Source organism: Cebus imitator, unplaced genomic scaffold, assembly GCF_001604975.1.
Source record: "Cebus imitator isolate Cc_AM_T3 unplaced genomic scaffold, Cebus_imitator-1.0 Scaffold193, whole genome shotgun sequence".
Classification (NCBI taxonomy): domain Eukaryota; kingdom Metazoa; phylum Chordata; class Mammalia; order Primates; family Cebidae; genus Cebus; species Cebus imitator.
The window spans coordinates 1769150-1785356 of record NW_016107508.1 but is presented as its reverse complement, the minus strand read 5'-3'; the positions used below and the strand labels follow the sequence as shown (position 1 = coordinate 1785356).

The 16207-nt window shown below is 50.0% G+C and overlaps 1 protein-coding gene across 3 annotated transcripts in view; it reads right to left on the bottom strand.

Moving 5' to 3' along the window:
• SLC24A4 (solute carrier family 24 member 4) overlaps positions 1-16207 on the bottom strand; it is a 170290-nt gene that overhangs the window by 55277 nt on the left and 98806 nt on the right. For all 3 annotated transcript variants that reach the window (XM_017546968.2, XM_017546969.2, XM_037745165.1), the window contains exons 3-7: positions 9825-9901; positions 4307-4381; positions 1588-1672; positions 1031-1134; positions 372-446 (exon numbers count right to left, since the gene is read on the bottom strand). In XM_017546968.2, the coding sequence (XP_017402457.1) occupies positions 372-446; positions 1031-1134; positions 1588-1672; positions 4307-4381; positions 9825-9901 (416 nt within the window). The remainder of the gene's footprint in view (positions 1-371; positions 447-1030; positions 1135-1587; positions 1673-4306; positions 4382-9824; positions 9902-16207) is intronic.

The window sequence follows — 16207 nt, the reverse complement described above, 5'->3', positions numbered from 1 at the left end:
TCTGCATTTTAAAACCAAGTCCACCAAAGACTAAGCAGGGCTTACATGGGTAGCAAAAGGGCCCATGATGAGCAAAGCACCCAAGCTGAACTGCACGGGCATGGAGTGCCTGCTTCCGAGGCCTTTTTGTCTTCAAGATGGCCCCTGGATTTGCTCCACCACCAAGGCGCCAGGCCTGAGGTTTTGGGGGAATGGAGGCACAGTGCTGGGGTGGGGGGCTGGTCATTGTGACCACAGTGAGTAGTTGGCACACCCCCACTATTGGGTGCTGAGTCCTCTCTGGTCACAGTGCCAGGGCAGAGATGGGCAGGGGTCCTGTGCCTTCACAGGGTTCCAGCCAACCCGACCTTGGGGGCAGAGGGGCAACTCACCACGATGAGCACAATGACAGAGATGGTATAGTACACGGAGTCTCGGCACACGGCCCACCACGTCAGACGGACCACCTGCTGGCAGAGCCCTCGTCGTCAGCTGGTATTGGCAGGGAGCGGGGAGGGGGTACAGCTGCCCAGACCTCCTCCCCCCACAGTGCAGGGCACACCTACAGAGCTCCTCCTCCCAACGCCAGGCCACACTTACTCTTCCTTATATTTGGGGAACAGAATGAAACCAAGTAATGTTCTCAAGCCATGGCACCATGGCAAAGCTGCCTGCCGTTCCTCTGAGGTCAAAACAGCACGTGTTTCACAGCAGAGGCCAGAGGCTCGCTCTCCACCTGATCCTGGCACCTTCAGGCAGAGTCGGCTGCCCACCTCCATCTCCCTCCGCGAGGCAGGGCCTCACTCATGAGCTCGCCTCTCTGAGGTCAAGTTCAACATCCCCCCTGGTTTCTGAGGGTAGCTAAGGGGGTATGAATGACAATCCAGCTTCATGCTCCCTGTTGGGGAGGTCAAACCAGGCCCCAAATGTATCGAGAATCCAGCTCGGGTGTCCTCTGGGTGTCCTCACTGCTGCCCCACCCTCTTGTCATAGAGGCTCATCCCCTGCACTTGAGGGCCTGCATCTGCCAGGCCGAGGGGGAACCACCGACCTGCCCAGCAAACAGCCCACACACTCCGATTATGCACAGGATGTTGAACACGGCGGAGCCCACGATGGTGCCGACCCCGACGTCCCCGTGGGTGATGAACACACCTGGAAAGGAGACACACAGACGCCGGCCCCTTCCTCTGTGCCCCTTTCATGGGGAGGTGAGTTGTTTCACTATCAAACAGAACCCTCATGGAGCGGGAGAGAATGGTGGAAGCAGCGGCAGAACCAGGGAGCAGCTACTCCAATCTTCCCATTTTAACTGAGCAGCTTGATTCAGATATAATTTACATGCTGTAAAATTCACCCATTTAAATATACAATTTGGTGGTTTTAGTATATTCACAGAATTCTGCAACCAAAACCACAATCTAATTTTAGAATATTTTTATCACCTACTCTACCCCAAGAAACCACTGGCCTACTTTCTGTTGCTCCAATTCTCCCATTTTACAGATGAGAAAAGTGAGGCTCAGAGCTGACAAATGCCCCCACTGCTCTGGGCACCAAACGGACTCTCTTTAGATGCTGTGCCTCGGGCTGGAGGGGATTTCTTACCAATTACAGAGGCAAACAGCTCTGGTGTTGAGCTTCCTGCAGCCATGAAGGTGGCTCCAGCCACATCTTCACTCAGATGCAGCCTCTGAAACAGAAGTGACCACAGAGCCTCAGGGTGTGCCGTGGGGGCACTGGATGTCACTGGACACTCCACAGTCAAGTAGTGTGCACGAGCGCAGTGCTGTAGCCGGAGCCAACCTCCTCTGGCCACAGCCTCTCACTCCTGGGCACATGCTGTCTGCCCTCTGCCATCTGCCCCCCACCCTCTACCTGGCATTCAACTCAGAGCCCCTTTCCCCTCCCCATCTCCTTTCTGTTTGTCCTTCAAGCCCCTGACCGAATAATGCCTCCCCGATGAAGTCTTTCTATGCATCTACTCAGAGCTAGCCATTCCCCTTAGAGGCCTGATATGTTCTGTCTGCTGTTATTGAAACGTAATTTCACATGAGGGTTTGTGAGCCACACGCTTGCCTTCCCTTGCTGGATGATGAGGGCAACAGCTGTTCTATCCCATCTTTGCCTCCCTGGTGCCTAGAACAGGGCCTGGCATGGAGTGGTGCCCCACAGGCACACATCAGTCTATTGGCCCTCCCCTCCCATGCCAGTTTTGGGTACTGGGGGCTTCTATGAGAATGTCAGCATTGTGGACCTGGAGGGCCCCGGGCTGCAGCTGGGCCTTGCATTCCAGAAGGCCTTCTCCATGGCAAGCCCAGCATCCAGCTGCTCACAAAGACCCAGAGGTACTGGTTCCAGGGTTAAGCTGCACGGGACAGGGTGGGAACTCCTGATCGAGGCCCGTCTGCCTGTGCAGGCCATGTTCCAGCCACAGAGCCCATCCTCTGATCTGAAAAGTAGTGCTGGAGGCTTTGGATGTTTGGAGACACCATGGAGACTCAGAGTCTGCCTGAACCCTAATCTGGAGGCCCCTCAGGGCAAGGCTCACCTCCACCGGCCCCACCTCCCAAAGTATCCCTGAGCAGCCTGGGCTCTGGGGCCGCCAGGGAGCCCACTGATTGGCCAGCCTTGGAAAAGTCCTCAGAAGGGTCAGAGCTCTGGGCTTGACAGAGGCTGGGGTGGGGGCACAACACTGATCTCCAGGGTGGAAGCTCAGCCACCTTAATCCTGCCAAAAAGCAGGGTCCCACAGAAGAGACTCTGCCCCCAAAGGATCTCCAGAAACTTTCAGCAGAACCCAAACCATGCTGCCTCCTGTCCTGCCTCCTCCCTGCCTTTGCCTGAGCCATTCCTTCCTCCCAGAATGCCCTTCTCTTCCCTCTCTGCTTGCTAAACTCCTTCCCACTTCTGAAACCTGGACCCAATGCCACCTCCTCCACAAAGCCTTCCCAGATTTTTCCCCCAAGAGAGATGCTCCCCCCTCTTTCCAGTTTCCCTGTCCTTTGATGTCTCTTACTGAGCCTCTGACGTTGGTCTTACCTACAGGGCTAAGACCATCACCCTTGCTCACCTCTGGGGTGGGGGCACAGCACTGATCTACATGGGGATACAGGCATCCCATGGGGTCCATGTCACCTCCATGTGTGTGGCCCTACACTGTGTCACCCACCTTCCACAGGCTCCCATCAACCCTTTACTATGGCCTCTTCAAGCTCTCAGCCTAGTGGGTGGGTCCTAGGTGTGTATTCAGTAAGGATCAGCTGACCACATTCTTCCCAAGAAGCAGCAACACCTTTAACAACCACTCCCCATAGTGCATGCTCCACAGGGGCCCTGGGTGGACCCTCCCACACCATCATCCCAGTGGGCATTTCCAGACTCTGTTCCTCACCCTCCTCCCCTGGCTCCGCTCTCTCACTGACAAGTGTCTGGATGGAGGTGAGCACGTGGCTCCATCTGAGGGGCTGTGGGGTGAGGGGAGGCCTTTGCACACATTTGCCAGGTCACTGCTTGGGGGGCCCAGGTCCAAAGCAGCCAGTCCTGACTCTGGCAGGACACGGAGCTCCCTGAGCTGGGCCGAACAGTGGGAGAGCCCAGGGAACACATGCCCCGAACAACCTGCCTTCCCAGCTGCCAATGTCACCATGATGGCATGGCCTCAGACCCCCAGGAGGTTTCACGGGGATGAAGGTGGCAAAGCCCTGGGCACTCTGCACACAGGAGGTGCTGCAAACTGAAGTCAATCTCCTCCTGGATTAGAAGCCAAGAGTGAGGTGGGGCAAAGAGATATGCTGGGGTCTTGCATATGAGGAGAATTAAGGAAAGAAAGGGAAAAAATAGCAAAATAGTTGTGGGGAGAAAACGTCAGCGTGCAAAGGTCAGCACAGAAGGGAATTCCCTGACGCTGCAGCAGGCGGGCGCCCTGGGAGGTAGGGGTGGGCCCCTGTCACCCACCACCTGCAGCTGGTGACAGGCAATGCTCCACTGCAGCTGGCTGGTCTGCCTGGGCTTTGTGCCTAGCCAGGTTGGACACACACGCCGACAGCCCGCTGTGGACCCAGTGGTTCCGGGTAGTGATCTCACACCAGGAGCGTTTTCTTCTGCCAACCTCTGGGAGAGGCTGCCATCCACCAAGGCTAATGTGAGGGTTTCCGGCGAGGCTTCACCATGGGGCAGACACTCAGGGCTCCGTGTGACAGTCTTTACCACCGGCATGCTCCCCACGTCAGTCCTGCCTTCTCAGCCCGGCATTTATGAACCACCTGTCTGCAATCACCCCCAACCCTCCAGCCTGCACCAAGGCGTCCCAAGTCCCTTCCACGTACCTCACAGATCTTCTCTAGAGACGGGACAAAGAAGTCATCGCACACTATGGCCAAGGCATAGAACATATACAGTGCCTGCAGAGGAGAGAGGAGACAGGCAGGGTCGGCGAGGGCCCCTCCTGCAGCTGCAGAGGGCCCATTCTACCCCACACCAGGCTGCCAGGGCAGAGGCCAGGCGCACAGAGAGGGGCACACAGGAAAACTCCAGCACCATAGATTCGTCCCCTCAATCCCCTTACTAGCAAATGGGGAAACTAAGGCCCAGAGAGGTGATAACATGCTGAGCAGAGGGAACGAAAACCTGGCCGCTCAGGCTCCTTCCTCTTGCGATCTAATAAAAAACATCTATGTGGTCTCCGCCCTTGGTTTCTGGTACACAGTTCCTGAAACCCACGGAACCTCGGGCATCCCAGAAAGGTCTTCTGCATGTTGATGAGATGACTGGTGGCTGGGGGCACCTAGGTAGCTTCAGGATGGGGGCAGGTCACCAGAAAGACCAAGACAGGATGAGCGAGTTGGGACTTTAAGCCCCAGCCCCCAACTTCCAGGGAGGACAGCGGGGCTGGAGGTTGAGTGATCACCAGTGGCCAATGAAAGAAGTCAGTCATGCCTATGTAATGAAGCCTCCATAGAAACCCAAAAAGACAGGGCTTCAGGAGTTCCCCCATAGCTGAAGTTTCCTGGAGGGTAGCACGCCTGGGGAGGGCGTGGAAGCTCTGGACCCCTTCCCCCATACCTTGCCCTACACATCCCTTTCTCTGTATCCTTTTTTGTTTTTGAGACGGGGTCTCACTCTGCCACCCAGGCTCGAGTGCAGTGGTGCCATCTTGGCTCACGGCCATCTCTACCTCCTGGGCTCACCATGCTCCCACCTCAGCCTCCCAAGTAGCTGGGACTACAGGTGCACGCCACCACACCCGGCTAATTTTGTTTATTTTTCTGTAGAGATGGGGGTCTCATTATGTTGTCCAGGCTGGTCTTGAACTCCTGAACTCAAGTGCCCCCCCAACCTCAGCTTCCCAAAGTGCTGGGATCATAGGAGTGAGCCAAGGCACCCGGCCCTGTATCCTTGGTAATATCCTTTATAATAAATTGGTAAACGGAAGTAAAAGTATTTCCCTGAATTCTGTGAATTCATTGAGCTCTAGCAAATTCATTGAGCCCAAGGAGGGGGTCATGGGAACTGATTTATACCAAGTTGTTCAGAAGCGCAGGTAAAATGACTCGAGGGTTGTGACTGCCGTCTAAAGCAGAAGCAGTCTCGTGAGGCTGAGCCGTTGGTGTGTGGGAGCTGCCGCTGTCTCCAGGTAGACAGTGTCAGAACTGAATTGAGTTAGACACCCAGTGGTGTCTGCTGAATTCTTGGCACGTGGGGAAAAGCCCACACGTATTTTATTGAGCAGAGGTGAAGTCGAATGTGGTGAGCGAGTCTGAGAGCAGGAAAACCACTTTTCGCCCCCACTGTCCAAAGCATCTCTTCTTAAAGCAGCAGTTCTCTGTTCTAGCACCAGAGTCTGCCCTCAACAGGCAAGAGCTAACCCTATGGCCAAGAAGGAAAGCACTCGGAATCACCATTTTAATAATTTAAAATATAATAGCAATCCTGATTTGTCCTGTTCATTTTTAGGGAAGGCATTAAAGTGATCCATCCACTGCCAAAATAAACAGCAACTTGAGATCCAGAATTTCCTGGGATGCTACTTAATAATGTCAGCACCATTAAAACACAAAGGCCTCTGACATTCAGAGGTTCGTGAAGTAAAGAACCCAGATTCTAAGGCTGGTTCTGGAACTGACTTGTCATGTGACTTTGGATTTAAAAACTTTTCTACATTTTAGTTTCATCGTCTGTCTCATGATGAAGTAAGAACAGATCAGCAGATTTAAAATGGTTTCATATCTGGGGCCTCTCCCTGGCCCATCCCTCTGTTCCGCAGCCAACATGGCTTCACTGAGCTCATCCTCTGTACCAGGAACTACCAAGGGATCAGGGATACAGCAGTGAGGAAGCCAGGAATACCCTCTTCTATAACTTACCTTAGTGGGCAATAAAGAAGCACACTGGCCAATAAAATATCTACCAGGAAACAGCAGTGCAAAGGCCCTGGGGCAGAATGTGTTTGATGCACTTGAGGAGTAGCAGGTAGAACAGAGAGAGTGGAAACGGAGAATGTGAGGATGGAGAAAGAAGCAAGGACCAGGACACACGGAGGAGAGATGGGTTTTTCTCTAGCACTGGAGGAAGCCATTTCTTTCTTCAAAGAAAAAGTGTTGTGGATGATTTGTTTGCAAAAGAGAGAAAGGCTGGGCTACTTCAGCGAAAACACTGTGGTACTCAGCAACTTCATCACTCACTCGTTGTGATTAATAAAGCAGAAGATACATTAGCTGCGGCCAGGGCCTCTGTGGCAGGTGTTACTGGATTTGACTCACTGCCAACATTTTGGGGAAGGGGAGTGAAAAGAAACAAATGGCAGGGGTGTGGGTAAAGGGGAGAGGGCAGGCGGGGACGACCCTGCAACAGAGCTGAGGATTCTGACCTGAATTCACACTCCAGCAACATCACCTCCCAAGAGGCCAAAGGGCCTATCTCTCTCCTGAGCCCTCAGAAACAATGGAGAAAGAAGATGGGCCAAGATGGTACCCCAATTTCTATCTCTTGGGTCACGGAGCACTGCAGGCAAAACCGGCCCCTAAGCTAGGTCCTTTTTGTGCTCTAAAGAAGAGGTGGATCAGCATTCATCTACCCATTCAAATCAAAACAAGAAAACACAAGAGGTCAGCAAACTTTTTCTGTAAAGGGTCAGAGAGCAACGTTTTAGGCTTGCAGGCCACAGAGTCACTTCCACAACTACTCTGCTGTTGTGAAACAAAAACAAGCCATAGAATGGGTGTGGCAGTGTTCCAATAAAACTTTATTTATAAAAACGGTAGTATGGGGGATGATTTTCCCATGCTGTTCTCATGATAGTGAGTGCATTCTCATGAGATCTGATGGTTTTATAAGGCAGTTTTCCCTGCCCTTGCATGCTCTCTCTTCCCTGCCACCATGTAAGATGTGCCTTTTCCCTTTCCACCATGATTGTAAGTTTCCTGAGGTTTCCTCATCCATGCAGAACTGTGAGTCAATTAAACCTCTTTTCTTTATTAAAAAAAACAAACAAACAACAAAAAAAAAACAGTTGGTAAGCTGAATTTGGCTCTCCAGCCAGTTTGGTAACCCCAGGCACTAAAGGGTTCCTGTGAAATTCCCAGGGTGCACCAGGTTCAGCAGAAACCTGAGGTTTTATCTCAGCTATGCCAAGACTCTTACGAGGCAGGACCACACAACTATGGGACCAATTAGCCACATCCACACTCCCTTAGTGAAAGGGGAGGGAATATAAAGTCAGAGAAGCTTGAAGAAGAATAACTCTATTATGGAAATAATAAGCAGGCCTGTTGTTCAAAATGTGCTGACGACCCTCATTCTAGTCTTCATTTTCATTAATGGTTTACCCTGTTAATTAAAACTTCACCCATTCATTATTTTCTGGTTGTTACTATCTATGTGGGAATTCCAGATTTCACTTTCTTAATTATCTCTTACAGAGAGTAATATTTGGTTGGGTTTAAATACACAAACAGATGGTGCTGGGTGGTCAGAGAAGCTGATCAGGAAGAAAATTTGCTGTGGTTGATCCGAAGCAGAGAAGCAAACCTTGACCAGCTACGTTTCTCCATACCACCCAATAGAGTCCGCAAACCTTTTCTCTAAAGGGGAGATTATAAATATGTTTGGCTTTGTGGGCCATGCAGTATTTGATGCATGTACTCAGCTCTGCCCCTGAAGTGCAAAAATAGCCACAGATATTACAGAAATGAATAGGTGTGTCTGTGTTCCAATAAAACTTTATTTAGGGCCAGGCACTGTGGCTCACGCCTGTAATCCTAGCACTTTGGGAGGCCGAGGTGGACAGATCGCGAGGTCAAGTGATCAAGGCCATCCTGGCCAACATGGTGAAACGTTGTCTCTACTAAAAATATAAAAATTAGCTGGGCATGGTGGCGTGCACCTGTAGTCCCAGCTACTCGGGAGGCTGAGGCAGGAGAATTGCTTGAACCCGGGAGGCAGAGGTTGCAGTGAGCCAAGGTCGTGCCACTGTACTCCAGCCTGGTGCCTGGTGACGGAGACAGACTGTCTCAAAAAACAAAAAAAAAAACCCAACTTTATTTATAAAGACAGGCATTGGGCCAGACTTGGCTGGGGTTGTGGTTTGCCTACTCCAGCACGGCAGAGTGACTTGTAACTCAGCTTTGAACCAACCCCTATTTCTTTTCAAATTACTACTTGACCGGAAAGTCTGAGAAGTACACCACAGTTTTAAACTACAGATGCTCCTAGACTTACAACAGAGTTATAGCTTGATAAACCCATTTTAAGTTTAAAATACTTTCAGTGGACCAGGCACAGTGGCTCATGTCAGTAGTACCAGCAGTTTGGGAGGTCAAGGCAGGTGGATCATCAGAGGTCAGGATTTAGAGACAAGCCTGGCCAACATGGTTAAACCCTGTTTCTACTAAAAATAGAAAAATCAATTGGATGTGGCAGCAAATGCCTGTAATCCTAGCTACTTGGGAGGCTGAGGCAGGAGAATCACTTGAACCCAGAGGCAGAGGTCGCAGTGAGCTGAGAACGTGCCACTGCACTCCAGCCTGGGTGACAGAGCAAGACTCCATCTCAAAAATAAATAAACAAATACATAAATACATAAAATACTTTAAGTGGAAAATGCATTTAACCCAATTAACCTACTGAACATCACCACTTAGCCTAGCCTATCATAAACGTGCTCAGAATACTTAATTAGCCTTACAGCTGGGCAAATTCATCTGGCAACACAGTACCCTGTAGAGTGTTGGCTGTTTGTTTACGCTCATGCCCACATGGCTGACTGGGAGCTGCAATTGCTGTTACTGCTCAGCATGAGGACAGAGAATCACTGGCCCAAAAAGATAAAAATTCAAGATTCACAGTATAGTTTCTTTATACTTCCAGAATAGGGTACTGAATATGTCTCACTATTGCAACATCATAACACTGAAAAATGGTACTGGGGGACCGTCTACATAGTGATGTAAAGGTATTAAAATTTAGGGATAGTCATGGGAATCCTGACAGCAAGCATTTGTAGGAGATACCACGTGCCATACAACATTGATGCCCTTGACCCATATTCATTCATATTTACAATCTGTAATGGGCACCATCGTCCCTGTTCTATTAAAGCAGAAAGTGGGGTACAGGAAAGAGTTGCATTCCTTTGTTGGCTTGGGGGCCACTAGTTGTGTGACACTGGGTAAGTCACCTCACACATGTAAGACACCATATCTTTGTGGGAAAAGTGTGCCCATTCTCTGCTCTCCTCACCGGGCTGTTACAAAAACAAAAGATCTCAGAATGCCAACAGCTCTGCCCGCTGTGCAGAGAGGCTTCACGTGCCAGAAGTTTCGTGACTGCTCTGGGAGGACCACTTACACCAAGGATGTGCAACAAGACGGCTCCATGCTGTCGCTCCTTGTTGGAAAACAGGTCTGTGGGGAACTCGTGAATCGCTGGAAAACAAGAAGAGATGGCAGAGCGTTAGGCATCTGTGGGCCTCCCGACAAACCTCACCTGACATCTGGGAGCTCACTAAGGAACTGCAGAGCCTACCTGGCTTTGGACTGATCAGCGAGAAGGCCAGCCATTTCTCAGTCCAGGGGCAGACCAGTGCTCCCAGGAAATAGTTGCTGGATACTAGATTATCCACAGATATTCCAGACCCTTGTAGTTGATCATGTTTTAGATATGTCTTGCATTTTAAAAAACAATATGAAATGCTTCACACACACTAGGATAGCTAGAATCCAGAACAGATAGTAATAAGTGTTGGCAAGGATATGGAGGTACTGGAATCTCAAATGCTGCTGGTGAAAATGTAAAATGGTACAGCCCTGGGAGACAATCTGGTACTTCCTCAAAAGATTAAACATAGACCATATGACCCAGCAATTCCACTTGCAAGTGTATGCCCAAGAGAAATGAAAGCATATGTCCCCACTAAAACTCACACATCAATGTTCACAGCCATATTGCTCATAACAGCTTAAATGTGGAAACAATCCAAATCAAGTGCTTTGGGTTTGAGTACCATTCCTGCACCCCCAGGCGGCTATGAGCAACTCACCTGCTCAGTAATAGAGAAATAATCCCTTCTTACCCCCGACTGCAGCATTCAAAATGATCAGTGGATAAACATGCTCACCAATGGACCTATACACAAATGAATTCCATTGCCAGAGATCCTGTTTAGGGCACTCTCAGACCTCCACCCATCCTTACCACACCAGCTAAACTGGAAGCTTCCAGAAGGCAGGGATCCATAATTCCCTGTTCGCCATTGCACCCTCAGTGCCTAGGCCAGGCCTGGTACACAGTAGGTTCTCAATCAACCTTAGTGATTGACCAAATAAACAAAGGCAAACTATTACAAAAATGCCAATATGCATCATCTCATCTTACTAGAATATTTTTATTACCCTTGTAAACCCCTTAAACAGCTGGAATGACACCTGGTTCATAGTGGGTGCTTGACAAATGCTTGTGAAATAAACCTCCAGGACAGAAATCCCTTCTCTGCAAATATAATTTGGCCCCAAGCTCTGAAAATGATGCTTTCTCCCTTATATGGAAAGTTTTCTGATTTTTAAGATCTGATTCTTCCAGCAAGCCACAGAAAACACCAGCTCCCCAGACACCCAGAAAATGTTCCCACTTTGAAACAAGCAGCATTTAATGAAAAATAGATTCTTTCACTTCCCTCACATCTCTTTCTTTTTTCGTAATCAAACTTCTTTAATAGAGTTGCTGCTGTCGGTTCAAGGGCACGAATTGGCTTCAAGGTTTGTCAGCTCAGAGATGGAGAATCTCCCTATAGAGAGAGACTTGGCATTGTGAGGCCAAGATCTTACTTCCAGGAGAAACGCAGCTGTCTGGGATATTTCAGTGCAGATCAATAGACATTTCTACCATGAAAATTCGAGACATTTCCTGACCAAACCAGGGTCTGAGAGCTGATTGATTTATCCAATTCTGGGAATCAGAATAACATCTTTGAAAATTTTTGAAAAATGAGAAGTTTTGAAAATTAGAATAATGTCATCTTTCTACTGCTGGAGACATATCACCTGGTCTCCAGCAGGGAGGTGACATAGGTTATAAATGGTTTTGCCCTTGGTTGGAACAGGCTTCTACCCACCTTGCTCTGCACACCCATGTGGATGCTGAGGGCTGCAGAGGAGAACAAATGGCAACTATGGCCTTAATTTTGCCAGCTAAGACAGTGGTCACCGGCAGAGCTCCCGACTGCCTTTGCCCCCCCATCCTCTGTACCTATCCACGTCTTCACGGCCCATCTTGAACCCACAAGGCAAGCACTAGAGCCATCAACGTTCCTGTTTTCAGATGAGGCTCAGAGAGGGAAGTAACCAGCTCAGAGCACCCAGGCATCTACGCCAGCACTCACAGTGGGACCTGATGTTCCTCGTCAAAGGTTAAGCCCTGCCTCTAACACTGAGCCGATCTGGCTGAGTGAAAATCATGCCACTTTGTGGGACTGGCGTTCTAGCTTGACCACCCCTGAGCTTGTGTGGCCCTGCTCACATCCTGAAACCTCTCTGACCCTGTTTCTTCAGTGGCAATCTGCTTCTACTTCCACTCGTCCAGCCTCACGCCTGGCTTTGCACTCCCGTGTGTATGTTGGGGGGCTGTGGAGGAGAATGAATGGCTTCTATGGTGACAAATCAGGCACCCCTATGTGTGGCATGCCCTGGCGTGGGTGTCAAAGACTGTGAGCAGTCAGATATCCACCCCACCCTCCCCAGTTGGTGGCTGATAGCTGGGATCAGTCCACTCCACAGTTCAGGATTAAAATCCCCCAGGGACTGGCATGGTGCAGGGGGTGGGTTTGCCGCTATAACAACTTAGAACTGCAGATGTCCCACACAGCTGTTCAGTGCACTGTCTCTAGTAGCAGATAGGCTTAGGTTTCATCCTGATGACCTGTGGGACCTGGGTAAGTTGCCTAATACCTCAGGGACTGCTCCCTCACCTATGAATGAAGATCACAGCAGAACCTGGGCCATAAGAAGTGAGACCACATACGCACAGCGCTGAGCTCAGCCAGGCTGCCACTTACTCAGCATCACGAACTTACAGACTCATTCCTTGACATCCATTCTGTCCCCACAGCTCCACAGAACACACAACCTTGGTGTATGAAAGCTAAAAAGAAGGCAAAACCGGCTTCTTGGAGAAAGAGAGAAAGAGCAAGAGAATGAGAAAGTAAGAGATGATTCGGGCTACATGAGAATCTGAAGCCAGGAGCAGTTTAATCCCAGGTTCCCAAGAAAACCTTCTTTCTCCTCCCATGGGCTTCCTGGGATCAGGAGTCACTAGGCCACGTTCAAGGGCGTGATGCTTACGTGTGTGAGGGGGCTGAGCCTGCCCTGTCTGCTCAAATCCTCACCAGAGAGGAGGGAGGGATAAGCACGGAATATACACATGGCTTTTGAGGTCACGCCTAAGCCTTTAAGCTGCAGAAATCCAGAGGAGGAGGGTGGAGGGAAGGGAGAGATGTATCTGCAGGTGGAACCGGGCTCAATGAACGAGGGATGATCCCAGCACCCTCAGTGCCCTGGAGACACGGGGTGAAGGGAAAGGGGGGACAGGAGGGAAGGCAGCTGCTCCCCCTTCCCCTTTGGACCTCAGTGCCCAGAAGTGGCTTCCCTCATTCTTGATCCTGGACACACCGAGGTGTCCTCACACCCCAGGCATCTGCCTCCCTCCCGCGTGCCCATCCTCCACTGTGAGCCGGGCCCAGGGAAGCTGGAGGAGGTCTTTCCTGCTGTTGCCTTCCTAAACATTGGAAGGGAAACTCCAGCATCCTTGGGGACAGACGCACCTCCAACGCTCCAGCACCCTACAATCTGCCATTCAGAGGCCTCAAGGCACACCTGAGCTGTTTTCTTTACACGCAAAAAGCTCCATGGGTGATGTGCTGAATTAGTGCTGCCCATTCAGGGCTCCAAACTTTCACCAACATTGCTCCTGCTTCTCAAAACGGATGACTTTATTCAACAGCATTTACAGAGCACCTGCTTGGTAGCCACTGGACCGTCTGGGAATGGCTGGATGCGACCCTGATGGACTCTGGGCACCCTCAGACATGGCAGCTCTTCCTCTCACAGGGTGGCTTGACTTTTGGAAAAAGGCAAAGTTTCTCAGAAGGTGGAAAGTGATTGAGGTGGGAAAACCCCTGATCCTGAAAGAATGTGAATTGATGTGTGTTTCTTGAGCATTTAATATGTGCCAGGCACTGGACTAGGCGTGGAGCCTCATGGATGTGCCTGGTCTATAGGACAAGTAAACAAATGACTGAGAGACAGTGAGAAGCCTGTTGCGATGGTGCAGCATGGAATAAGTCCGGGGTCACTGACCTGGGGGAGTTGTTGGGAAATGTGCAGCCAGCCCCAGGAGTGGGTGGTGCTCACATCAAGCCCTGAAGCCTGTTCCCAGTCAATTCTGAGAAACTCATTATTCTTATTTTATTGAGAGGAAGTGGAGGCTCTGAGAGACTAAAGTCACCTACAGTCACACCTACAAAGTCTGGCACAGATAAGAGAAGAACCCAGGTTGGGAGCCCAACCAATACCAGGCTTTCTTTATTGGAGCATTTTAACCCCAAGAGATGTACATCTCAGATCTCCATCCCAGAAGCAGGTCCTGTATTCTTCTTTTTTAAAATTTATTGCACTTTAGGTTCTGGGGTACGTGTGCAGATCATGCAGGATTGTTGCATAGGTACATACATGGCAATGTGGTTTGTTGCCTCCATCCCCCCATCACCTATATCTGGCATTTCTCCCCATGTTATCCCTCCCAAACCTCCCCACCCCCTGCTATCCCTCCCTAACCCCCCCAATAGACCCCAGTGTGTGATGCTCCCCTCCCTGTGTCCATGTGTTCTCATGGTTCAACACCCGCCTATGAATGAGAATATGCAGTGTTTAATTTTCTGTTCTTGTGTCAGTTTGCTGAGAATGATGGTTTTCAGATTCATCCATGTCACTACAAAGGACACGAACTCATCATTTTTTATGGCTGCATAGTATTCTATGGTGTATATGTGCCACATTTTCCCTGTCCAGTCTATCGTCAATGAGGCCCTGTATTCTTGTAAGCTCTAAGGGCCATGCCAAGAGGCCATGATTTTGTAGGTCAATTCTGCCTGCAGCCCAGAATTCACGCATACAGAGGTCTAGGCCATTATTAAATGGATCCAGAGAAAACCTGCCACTTACATTCCTTGATCTTGAAATATTTAATGCAAATGACCGCTTCCTATTTGCATATAAATGAACATGTGTGTATATAAATGAACAGATCAATCTACTCATCTATCTTAAATACACTGAAATGCATTCTTCATGGTGTGCAATTGCATGGGTTTTGCACACACAGTTGTGTATCTGCCGCCACACCTCAGACAGAATCATTCCAGGACCCCTAAAATTCTCTTGTGCTGCCCTTTTGCAGCCACCCTCCCTGCACCCCCACTCCTGGTTGTCTAGGCTCCCCAGTTTATCGTATTTGTTATAGGAGCCTGAATGGACCGAGACAAATGGGAAATGGAATGATCAAATCCAACAGCCTCTTGCGCAGACCTGAAGAAGCGCACACGGCTGCCAGCACAGCCTCTCCACGCTTAGGTCTCCGTAGCCCTGACTGCCAGTGGAAACACGCCCCTATCTGGTGTGCCATACCACTGATGTTTCCTTTCCCCACAGTTTGCCTTTTCCAGAGTGCCATATCAATGGACTCATGCAACATGTAACCTTCTTAGTCTAGCTTCTTTCCCTTAACAAAATGGTTTAAGATTCGTTCGTATCGTTGGGTGATCCCACCTTTTGGAAACATTCTTGCTTAGCTTCTTTGGCCTTCCCTCTCCTCACTCACCTCAGTCTCTTCTTGAGGGTCCCCTTCCCCCGAGGGACTCCTGAATGCTGGTGTTCTTGGGGCTTCACCCTGGGCCCTCTTCTGCCCATGTGACCATTTCCTGGCTTTGACTTTTGAATCTCCACATCCAGCTCACAAATTTCCTTTCTGAGCTCAAGACCTAACACGTCCAGCAGACAGCTGAACATCCCTCCTCCGCCACCCTAGAAGCACCTTCAACTTGCCTTCAGTGAACGGCCTCCCATTCATCTGGGTCTGTGAGAAACAAATCCTGACGCTGTCCTTGATACCGCCTCCTCCCTCATATCCTGTGACAGGTAGACAGGCCAATAGGCACTCAATGTCCTCTTCTCTTTTCTTCCATGAACCCTCCCCTCAGGGACTCTAGATATGGGTGTGCAAACTGCACTGCAGGCTCACACGGCCCAGTCCTGCTTCCCGTTCTTAGGAGCTCAGCTCCCTTGCAGCTAGGATCCTGCATGTGAAGCAGGTTCTGCCAACCGAGGGGACTCAGGGCAGAAAAGAGGCAGTGTGTTCTTCCTGCTGCCATTTCCATGGGCAACCAAGGTTACAGAGAACTAAGCGTCAAGAGGCTCTCCTGCCAACCTGGTCCAATTCCTTATTCCTGCACAGGTTGTTACTGAACTTGATCACTCCAGTTCCCACTTGTCTCAGTTCATTCGAGCGGCTATAATAAAATATCATAAACTGGGGTCACTTAAAAAAACGACAATGGAAATGTATTTCTCACAGTTCTGGAGGCTGGAGGGTCCAAGATGAAGGCACTGGCAGATTTGGTGTCTGGTGAGGGCTGGTGCCCTGGTTTACACACAGTACCTTCTCTCTGCATCCTCACATGGTGG